Below are 10,870 nucleotides of genomic sequence, written 5' to 3' on the forward strand. Positions count from 1 at the left end.
CCCCGTTCCCTGAGCGACACAGGAGCCCTGGATGCACAGATGCATTTCCTGGCACCATAGGTTATAAAGGACAGTCAGCAGGCAAGCAGGCATCCACCTGGAGGTAGAGCCAAAACTCAAAACATGGGGTGCTTAGAGCTTGCCTACTGAAGACAGTGTGTTCTGCAGATTGTCAGGGTAGAGCCGAAGACCATGTGAGTGGGGTTGGGGTGAAGGCAGTGCCTGCTCTCAGCAGCTCCCAGAAACACCCAATGTACCTGTAGGTTACCTGTTTCCAACCTACGTGACAGGCTACACTTGTTCCTCAGGAGGGCCCAGGAGGATTCTTTACAAACAAGGCAGTAATAAAGAGGAAGCACAGGACTGCATGACCAGGAATGTGGATTTGAGTTTTATTTGGAATCATAAAAAACAGAAACAAATAATAATTCACAGCATCATCTGTGGATCAGAGGACCAGAGGTGGAAGGAGGGTCTGAGGGAGAGAGGTGAAGGTAGTGATGGTGTAGCAGTGTGGTAAGGACAGGCCTGTGGGTGTCAGGAGCAGGTGCAGCCCCGCAGGTTCACACTCCAGGACCACCGGCACACCAGGTCCAAGGCAGCGGGGTGGTGTCTTGGGACCTCTAGTCTCCCCCACTCTTAGCCTGGGAATGAGAGTAACTCTCACACACAGTTCCAGCCCCAACTTTCAGAGCTCCTCTAAGTCCCAGGCTGAGTGGTGAGGGGAGAGGCGGGCATCATCTGTGACCTCACCTTCAGGCTCAGGACTGGCCCCTCCCACCATCCCGCTCAAGAGCTGCAAAAGGCTGGCTTTCCCTGAGGGCTCTGGGTCCTTGCTCCACATCCATCTCTGAACAGGGGGCTTGCTGGAGGACACCCACAAGGTGGGGAAGGGTTCGGTGCCCACAGAGAGTCCAGTTCATACCTCCTCAATTACTTCTTCCTCTTTGGTTGCCTCATCCTCCTGTGGAGACGTAGGTTGCAAAGAATCCTGTTGGATGCAAAGGGAAGGGGAGGCCATGTGGAGGATGCAGAGGCCCCCAGCTGCAGTACTCCCAGAGCTGGAAGGACCAGAGGTGAGGAGGGGTGAGGGTCAGATTGAATATCAGGGTGAAAAGAAAATCCCAGAAAGGTCCTCAGCTGGAGCCCTGCAGGCCATGTGAAGACCTTCTGGGGCCACCAAGGTCCAGGAGCCCAGCTTCACATCCCAAGTTGATTCACAAATCCCTGGGCAGCCCCTGGTCCAGCCTTCCCTATGAGGACACCCAATCCTGAGTAGGGTGGGGCCATGCAGGCCTGAGTCACCTGACCACACATCCTTGCTTGACTCAGCCCCAAACAGCCTGAGGAAGAGAACTGTGTCATTGCTGTTTGCACACTGGAACCCTGAGGCATCCAGCTCAGGGCCTCAAAACTAAAAAGTAGTGGGGCTGGTGGAGATCAGGTCTGGTTTGCTCCAGGCCAACCTCTGTTATCAGTAGCATTGATACTTCCCACCTTCCCACCTCCTTCTATACTCCTATACTCCAGGCCAGCCGGATCCTTGCTATGATGGGGAATAGCCATGTGACAGCTGGAGTGGGCAGGACCAGACTGGGTGAGCTGCTTGGACCCTGGTTCAGCCCCTACCTCTGGAGGGTCCTACCACCTCCATGCTATCACAGGTTCATCCTGCCCCTTGATGGGGTAGGGCATAAAAGGACTCTGAACCCTGCGAGATAAAGCAAACTCTAGGGGAAGAGCAGGTGGAGATGGTCACCTGTCTAAGGTGGGTAATGGGGCCGGTGGCATGAGCTGTCAGACAGCTCACTGTGGGTGTCACCAGGAACTCAGCCTCCATGGGGCAGCTCCAAGGGCTCACCGGCCCCTCCTCCCTGGCCCCATCCCTGGCACTCATTTGCTGGAGAATGGGCCGGAAGGGGCCAGGTGTGAGATGGGGCTTCCCTAGTGCAGCTGTCTCCTGGGCAGTCTCCACTTGTGAGTCCTACTCAGAAGCCTCTGGTGATGATGCTCTCATTACCATTTATTGGGTATGTACCATGAGCCAGGCTTAACAGCTTTATGTGCCCATCTTCCTGAATCATAACGTAGCCCAATGACACACATACTTTCAACCCCATTTTACACATGAGGAAGTGGAGACCCAGAGAGGTCAAAGAATTTTTGAGGTGAGACAGCTAGAAAGAGGTAGAGCTGGGAACTCAAAAATGGGAGCAGCTGCCTGCTCCAAGCACATGGTGACCCTTGTGAGCCCCTGGAAGCCAGGAGTGGGGAAAAGCCCTTTATCCTTATCCCTAGGGGTTCTCAGGGCTGGATGCACTGGGGGCTTCCCACTCCACCTGTACCAGGTAGGTGAGTTCTCTGGAAGGCAGCCTTAAACCAAGTTGGAGATGATGCATCTCTGGAATCAGCCCCTCATCCCAGATTGGAGTCCTGGTCCTCACCACTTAGACCCAGACACAGGATCCAGCTCACATGAACTAGCTGTGTGCTCTTAAGCGCGATACTCATCCTTTCTGGGCCTCCATTCCCACGCCCTAACTCATGGATTTGGTGTAGATTAGATGACTTAATATGTGTAAATACTAGAAGTGGAGCCTGCTCTGTGTCTGGACAGTCCTACTAACCAGTCCAGCCTGTATCGCCTCCAGGAGAACCCCACTGCACCTGTGTGCTCAGCTATCAGGACACTGTTGTTAAGTGCTGTTGAGTCAATTTCAACTCATAGCGACCCTGTACAGGGTTTCTGAGGATCTGAGGAGTGGTGAGGGGGTTTGAACTGTTAACCTTCAGGTTTAACAGTCCAGTGCTTATCCTACAGTACTACACCAGGCCTCCCTCAGGACACTAGCGTACACATACACACATCGACATGCAAAGATGTAGGTGCAGGGTGGGGCTCAGAACCCTCACAGCATTCCCATCACCAGGGGGCGCTGTTTCCTGGTTCCTCCCAGGAAGAGACGGAAACTATGGACAGTGACTCAGCCTGAAGCATGGACACACACACCCGGATTCTGCTTATCTGTACGTGGGTCCAGAAAACCTTGTTTTCACTTGTCAAGTGAAATGCTGGTTGGCGTCTGGAGGGAGAAATTTTGGACCTTATTTCCACATCTATAAAATGGGCCTCAAACTCTCTCCCTCAAAAGCGGCGTTTGTAGGATTCAGGGTTAATGGATATGAAATGAATATGCACAGACCCTAGCACCCAGTAGGTGTGCAGTTAAGGGTTGACTCTGTAGCCAAATCTGGCCCCTGAAGGTCATTTCCCTCGATGTCCTATGGGGGAACCATGCCTCTCAGCAGAAGGATGGGGCCAGACAGAAGCCAGGAATGGGAACCCGGGCTCACCTTGCGCACGACCCCGGATGTGACTGCAATGTTCTCTGCTTCTTCCACGGTCTTGGTGGCCACGGTGTTAACGCTGGTGACCACGGCTTCACTCACCGCATTGGCCTGTTCTTTGGTCTTCTCAGCAACTGTGGAGGATGGTTCTGGCAGGCTTCTGCCATAACCAACCCCGCCCCACCTGGATCTGGGCCTGCCAAGTTAGGCAGGACCAGCCCCTTCCCAAGGGACTCAGAACTTTGGCTCTGCCAAATATCCTAGATTCCCCTCTCTCTGATTTGGATGGAGCTCTGATGCGAATGGAGTGGGGTCCCACTTAGGGTCTAACATCAAGTCTAGAGGTGTCTAAGTCTATGTAGGGCTTGGGGAGTCAGGGAGGGTCCTGGGCTTAGATCCTCAGTATTATGGGGGAAGAATCCTAAGGGGGTTCAAGCTCCCTTGTCTCCTGGTCCTGGGGGTTCCTTACCTGAGGTCACACTCTGTACAACACCCTCTTTGGTCTTGGCTCCTGGGGAGGAAATGGAAGCATCATTTCATGGTGTTTTGAGGAGTCAGGGAAAACATCACAGAAGAGATATATATGCTGTGGGAACCGTGGGGAGTGAGGGATGGTGTCTGGGGGCCACAATGACCCTTCAAAGGACTGCTTCCTGCAGTGCCTGGAGGAAGTGGACAGGACAGGAAGGGGACAAGACAGGATGAGGGGAATAAAGAGATCAGGCGGGAGGTAGGGGCACTGTTGGCTGAGTTGGCTGGGCCCAGAGTCCAGACCCCATCCCAGGTGTAGCCCTGGGCCCCAGCAACAGCTGTAGGACTGGGCAGCTTTGTGCTAAGTCATCTACTCTGCCTAGTAGGGATGACGAGAGATGGACCTTTGTCTCCGCAGCCTCTATCCCTCCCTCCCCTCTGGGAACCTGTGACCTGACTGCAGCAGCTTCATGTGGACACCTGAGGCATGGCCAGGGTCTGGGTGGGGCTGTGTTCACATGAGCAGCCATGAGCAAACAAGGCTCCCAGCTTAGTGCCGCTTCTTGTGGTGTCTGTAGGCCAGCGGTGAAGCCGGGGCTGGGGGCTACGGGTGTGTGTGTGCTTTTATATGAATTTGTATGTGTACAAACAGGTGGTCAGCTGTCAACTGGGGGCCTGGGGAGTGGGGTCTGAGGTCTGGGTCTCCTAGAGACCCTTGGGACCTCCAAGGAGGGCACAGGTGAACAGACACTGATGTCTGGGAACAGAGTGCTACAAAACCTGGAAATCCCAGCTCAGTGGTTAAGCCCTCAACCTCCCAGCACAACCGCCCCCCCCCCCCATACCTCCCTGAGCCTAAGAGGAAGGTCAGACCAAAGGGAACACAGCTGCCAACCCTCCATCACCATGGCCCTGCCAGCCCCCTACCTTGCTGTGCCCCTACTCACCCACATACATGACCCCTTCCTTGGTCTTCTCAGCTGCTTCAGTCACACCCTGCTTGGTCTTCTCAACGGCACCCACCACACCCTCCTTGGCAATGGAGAAGCCCTTCTTGAAGACGTCCATGGTGAAGGGCAGGAATGGAGAGCTGACGCCCTTCGTGCTGCTGGCTGCAAGCTGGCCAGGCTGCGACAGCCGCTGTCTCTGCTGCCTCCTATGAGTCGGCTGCTTCTTATTGTCTCTGCTGCCTCTTATTGATTCGGATGAAATATTGATGTGGTGACCGGTTGGAGCCCAGCCAGCCAGGGAAGGGAAGCAGGGAGGGAAGGAGAGAGGGAGGGTTCCAGTCACTGCCCTCCTCTCCCCGCCACTCCAGGCAGGAGAACCAGACTCACTTCTGCTCTCCTTCTCTCTTCAAGCAGCAGGGGCTATGGGAACAGAACCCCTCCTTATCCATCGCTGCCTTGCATTCAGCTACACTGCCCACTCACAGGGGCTGTACTACATTGCGGGGGAACCAGTGCAGAGAATGGGGAAGTCTTTGCCAATGCCCCCAGTGGCCCAGGAAGGGCAGGGGTCACAATCCACAGATGGCAGCAGCTGACTTCCCAGCTACTCACAAGTACACTGAGTGTTCCTAATCCACTCCAGAGGGACACACAAAGGCTTCCCTCTTCCTCTCTGAGCCCCCACCACTGCTGGCTCCTACTGCCCAGTGGTGAAAAGTGCTAAGTAGGTATGAAGTACCCCCTAAGGAGCAGGTTCCCAAAGATGTCCTGGTTTGGCTCTATGTGTTAATGAATGTGCTGGTTTGAATCGCAATGTCTGCGGTTCAGGCTCACCAGCTGCTCCTCAGAAACACTATACAGGGTTTCTATGAACCCATTAGACAACACTTAACAACAACAACACATTCCCCAAGACTGATCCTACCACTGCCTGCAGACACACTGTGAAGCTTATGTTTTCCAGATTCCAAGGACCAGATTTCCAGGAGGCATGTGTGGTGGGGCTAGCTCCTCACCCTGTGCCTACTCACATCCCCCAGTGTCCCTGACCCCAATCCTCTGCAGCGCAGGATCCGACCTGTGTTGTTAGTATGTTGGCTGCCTCGCCCGCCGGGGGGCCGGCCTAGGCCACTTCCTCTCTTTGTTGTCCTGAGTTTTCTTTTCCTTCTGAGACTTAATCTGAGGATGACGTCACTGGCAGTTTCTGGAGTCACTTGGTCAAGCTGAGCCCAAACCTGCCTCAGTAGCAGAGATGATCTTGACACTGCTGTTTGGCCTGGGGGGGGCCCTGAGGTGGGGACTGTTGGGGGCCTGTGCCCAAGGTCCTGGTACCAGGTTCTCTGGCCCACATGTTCCCACGCAGCCTGGGGACTGGGATGCAGAAGCCGAGGAGCCCGACGGGGATCCAAACAGACGGTAAGGAGGGCTTGGACCTCAGGGAGTCTGGATGGGTCTGTGTTCCCATGAGCTCTTGTTGCTGGTAAGTGCCATGGAGTCGTTTCCAATTCATAGCGACCCTGTATAGCGTTTCCAAGGAGTGGCTGGTGGGTTTGAATTGCCGATCTTGTGGTTCACAGTCCAGTGCTGATCCTACAGCGCCACATCAGGAGTCCGTTCACATAAGCAGTCATGGACAAACAAGGCTCGAGACCTAGCACCACTTCTTGTCTGGATGTGGTCTGCAGTGATGCTGGGGCTGGGGGCTGTTGGGGGCTCTGTGCTGGTATATGCATTTGTAAATGTACAAATAGGTGGTCAGCTGGTCAGTTGGGTAACCAGGAAGAGGAGCAGTCAGGTCAGGGTGGGCTGTGTCCCCCCCTTTTTTTGTTGTTGATTATTTACTGTCTTGTTAGGGCTGGGGACAGGTAGGAGACTGGCAGGCACCGGTTTCCATCTGGTCCTGGATTGGCACATCCTCAGACTCCTCTCTCATCCTGAGCCACAACGTCCAGGTTGTTGAAGTCAGGATTGTCGTCCATTGTGCAACAGTCCAAATGGGCTAATATTCTCTACCTGCTGGGGCTGCCGGGAAACTTCCCGTCATGTAATCACTCCCAGCCAGCCCTGGGCCAGGGACTCAGGGCTAGGTGTAAGGAGGACAGGAAGCTTCTTGCTTCAGCAGGAAACTGAGCCAAGGCCTTGGGCATGGAGTGCCGAGGGACTGAGGTTTCAAATCTTGTCCACTTTGCTGGCAGTGGCTCCTGTTTTTGAAAGAAAAATCAATCCTGAAAGCTGAGCCTCAGTAAGGCTTGTGGGCTGGCTCAGTGTATGTTGGGGAGGACCAGGCTTCTCTGGTGATGAGATTTTGATTTGAGCGCTCAGGGGACTTGAGTGGGTTAGGCCTTCAGTGCCCAGCTCTGAGCAGAGACGTGCTGGACTCTCCAGAAATCCTAGGACTTGGTGGTTCTCGGGAAGTGGGACTAGGCACAGCATTTCCAAATTCCCAGTTATATAGGACCAGGGCCCCTCCTGCTGATAAGGTGCTGGGCTTGTGGATCTGGGTTGCCAAGGAACCTCACCTGTAATACCTTGAGTCAGAGCAGTCTCTGGACCAGCTTCTCAGCCATGTTCTCTCAATTAATGCTCCCAACAGCCCCATTTTACAGAGGACTTGCTGAGGCTCAGAGAGCTTGTCCAAAGTGGCCCAACAAGGGAGTCTGAACCAGGATCTAAGTCTGACTCTAGAACTCAAGTCTAACCTACAGGCTGGCCCCTGGAGCGCTCACTCAGACTCCTCTAGCCCCAATTTGGAGGAGGGGAGAACAGCTTACATCCACCTAGAGTCCTCATGCAGATGCCATCACTTTGACCAAAGGTGCCACTTTGCCGGATCTGTCTCATATTCAGCCTGTGAGGCTTCAAGGGGAATGTGTTTCTTGGGTTTAACCACAGGAAGGAAAGGGGATGAGAACAAACACACAGGGACCCTAAGTGTGGGCGGGGCCCGCAGTGCAGTGAGAAGAGGGACAGGTAAGACCCCACCCCTACCGCTAGTTCTGCTCAGGACTGGGGACTCAGGGTGTCTCTGAGGGGAAATCCAGGCACTGAGCTTTGATTTCAGGACCAAGGATTAAGCCCTCTGCTCAAGGCACTAACTCCAAGCCATGCCTCTGGACAGCCTTCTCTGATGGGAGGGAGCCTTGGAGGACTAAAATGGATGTTCCCCTTCTCCCTACTCCCCTGATAGTAGGAGGTGTGGTGTTCCTACAGTCTGAGGAAAGAAGGTTTGCCCATTAGGAGCTACTGGTGGCTGCTGGGCAGCTCTTTGGGCATCCCGGTATGGGGGTGAGGGTGTGAGCTGAGCACATCAGCCAGGAACCACCCTGGTTTCCCAAGGCTCCAGTTCCAGTGTGTCTCTGGGTCCCACAGGTCAAATAGATCATCTTCCCACAGAAATTCCCAACCCGAGAATATGTGGGTCCCCACCGGTCAGGCCACGTTGTCAAGGCCCCCAGTAGCTGGTGAGAAAGGAAGGAAACCTTGCCGGCTGACCACTTCCTGGCTTCCTGTTCTCCTGTGAAGGAGGCAGTGGAAACAGGAGGTGGGGTGGGGGTGCGGGGGCAGTGCAAATAGGACCCCTTGCCCCCTACCTACAATGCTCTGCCCTGAAGCCTGGTGGGCTAGGCAGCCCTTCATCAGCCACACCCTTCATGCCTGTTTCTTGAGCCCAGACACAGGCCCAGATAAGCCCTCTGGAAGGAGAGTAGAGCCTACTTGGCCCCTGAGGCCTCATGTGCCCTGGACTCTGCATGTGAAAAAGCACGTGGGTCCCAGAGACCCTGTGGGGCCTGGCCTGGTGCACAGCTCCCCTATGGGCCCATGAAGAAGGGCTTCTTGCCTCCCTGCTCCCAGATTTGGAGGGAGGTGGGGAGAACTGCAAGTTAGGATTTGGGCTCCTCACATCTGGGCTTACATTCTCAGTGGGACTGAGTTTGTGGTGAGGACTCAGGCATTCTCTGGTGGGTTCACCAGGAGGGGTGAAAGTGTGGGTGTGCTAGTAGCCTGGCTGTCCAGCTGTACCAGCACCAGCATGGGCTCCTCCTGATTGGGGCACAGGGGAGTTGAGAGTATCTCTGGCCAGTCACACAAGTGAGGTGCGGAGCCCAGCCTGTCCTCGCTGGTTCATGTTGCAGCTCCAGCGCCTCTTCCCACTCTTGGAGGCTCGGGGCCCTGGGCATGAATGGGGAAGCACCCTCACTGGGCACCCGTCTCTGGGCTAGCCGCCCAGGGGGACCTCAAACCCTTGGCCAAATCCTCTTCCTGACTCAGGGACAAAAGCTCTGTGAGTTTACAGCAGGATGTGGTGAGCATAGCCTTCCACTTCAGGGGGCTACTGTCTGGCTAAGAGATACTTAAGCACATTTATAATTCAGGAGGCATCCATTAAAAGCCCTTTCCATTGCAAGGCACGATCTGTCTCTCCCACACCCTCTCTCTGTGTCCTCAGGGAGGGGAAGGGAGAGGGAATCTGCTCCACATATCCTGGACAGGTTTAGGGAGATGGGCAAGTAAGGTCTTGCTCAAGGTCAAGGGATCAGGGATAGGAAGGGCACGAGAACCCAGATTTTCCAGCTCCAATTTAGAAGCCCTGAGGGATCAGCAAGACAAGTCAAGGGATGTCAGCGGTCAAGAGTAAACTCAAACCAGGCTTAAGGTACCCCTGCACTCACTCCAGGCTGGCACTCTTCCAGTAGACTGGTTCTGAGGGCATCAGCATTGTCCCAAAAGGGAGTAAGCCAAGCCGGAGTATGACTAAGACCAGGGGATGGGGAGGGAGGTATGGAAACAATGGGGTGCTTGGGCAGGCTGAGCTGGGGGTATGGGACATAGAGAGCCAGAAGGACGCTGCCAAGAGCTGAAGGAAACCAAAGCAAAGATCAGGAACATTCCCAAGGATTCTGGGCCAGCGGCTTGGGCAGTGCAAAGGGAGGAGCTGCCAAGGGTGGGGAGCGTGGGCAGGAGTAGAGGTCAAGGCTTGGGCAGGTCAAAGAGAAAGTTCCTCAGCAGGAAGGGTGACCAGCACAGCTTCTGGTTTTAGGAGCTCCAGGTGGAAAATTCCAGTCACTCCCTGGCAGAGGGGACCAAGCATGCCAGGAGCACTAGCATTCTGAACCCTCCACAGATAGGGCTGGGGCTGACCTTTTATTGGAGTCAAAAAAGATGTATAGAAGAAAAATGTGTTGATTCAACCATTTTCACATGTACAGTTCAGTGACACTGTTTAGGTTGTAAACAACAGTGTGAAGCATGATCTCTTTCCAAATGATTCCACCATTAACAGAAAGGCTCTCTCCCTCACTTCTGCCCCTGGTAACCACAAACGATCTTTGGTTTCTATGTTTGCCTATTTCGTATAAGTGGGATCATAAGTGACTGACTGATTTCACTCAGCATATTGTTTTCAATATTCATCCATGGTGCACGTGTATCAGGACTTCATTTATCTTTTTTTTTTTTTGATGAGCAAAACATTTTTTATTTAAAAGAACAAAATAAAACAAGAGTACAATGCAGAATTCTCTCTCTTTTTTTAAAAAGTTTTTATTGTGAATTATGTGTTAGTTTACATAGGCAAACATTATCTTTACATTCATCCTATCATACTTTGTTTCATAGCAATGGTCACAACCCCCTGCATGCATCATCGAACACCCAAAGGGTACGCCCCACACTCCTGCCTCCCCTCCCCTGGCCACCAGCACACAGCCCCTCTCCCTCCCAGAGTCCAGAGTCCCCAGCGGCTCCTTCTGTCCACATCATTGCCTCAGCCTTCATCCCTAGTGTCACTGCCTCCTCCGACAGGGCAGCAGGGTCTTCGCTTTTCTCCCTTGATGGTTCTAGAGATCTCTGCTCCTGGACTGCAAAATCAGCCACTCCCCTCCTTTTGCTACCAAACATTTACATTTATCTTTCCAACACTCACTGTCAGACCTAATAGCAATCATTCCTTATTGAACCACAGGAGTCCTTTTCCCCTCACCTTTTATCAACCCCATCCAGACAGGTTGGAAACAATTCAGTAGAGGTTCCACCTTTCCCTGTATCCTCTGGAGCTAGGTTCCCTGTTGTTGTTGTTGTTATGTGCCGTGGAGTCGGTTCCG

At 53.7% G+C, this 10,870-nt stretch overlaps 2 protein-coding genes across 2 annotated transcripts in view; one reads left to right on the top strand and one right to left on the bottom strand.

Moving 5' to 3' along the window:
• Positions 1-623: 623 nt before the first annotated feature.
• On the bottom strand, positions 624-4,887 carry SNCG (synuclein, gamma (breast cancer-specific protein 1)). Its single transcript, XM_006875915.1, has 5 exons — positions 4,767-4,887; positions 3,818-3,859; positions 3,355-3,482; positions 926-991; positions 624-644 (listed from the first exon to the last, which is right to left on the bottom strand). Exons 1-5 carry the CDS (start codon positions 4,885-4,887, stop codon positions 624-626), a joined length of 378 nt encoding a protein of 125 aa, XP_006875977.1.
• A 1,134-nt stretch (positions 4,888-6,021) lies between these two features.
• MMRN2 (multimerin 2) overlaps positions 6,022-10,870 on the top strand; it is a 28,750-nt gene continuing 23,901 nt past the window's right edge. The window contains exon 1 of the mRNA XM_006875916.1: positions 6,022-6,185. Coding sequence (XP_006875978.1) covers positions 6,022-6,185 — 164 coding nt within the window. The remainder of the gene's footprint in view (positions 6,186-10,870) is intronic.

This window comes from Chrysochloris asiatica, unplaced genomic scaffold, assembly GCF_000296735.1.
Source record: "Chrysochloris asiatica unplaced genomic scaffold, ChrAsi1.0 scaffold00346, whole genome shotgun sequence".
Classification (NCBI taxonomy): Eukaryota; Metazoa; Chordata; class Mammalia; order Afrosoricida; family Chrysochloridae; genus Chrysochloris; species Chrysochloris asiatica.

Coding starts and splice junctions, on each gene's coding strand:
- SNCG (XM_006875915.1), bottom strand. CDS start 4,887: ATGGACGTCTTCAAGAAGGGCTTCTCCATTGCCAAGGAGGGTGTGGTG. Junction 3,860..4,766: donor GGAAGGGGTCATGTATGTGG/GTGAGTAGGGGC, acceptor TTTCCTCCCCAG/GAGCCAAGACCAAAGAGGGT. Junction 3,483..3,817: donor TGTACAGAGTGTGACCTCAG/GTAAGGAACCCC, acceptor CATCCTCCACAG/TTGCTGAGAAGACCAAAGAA.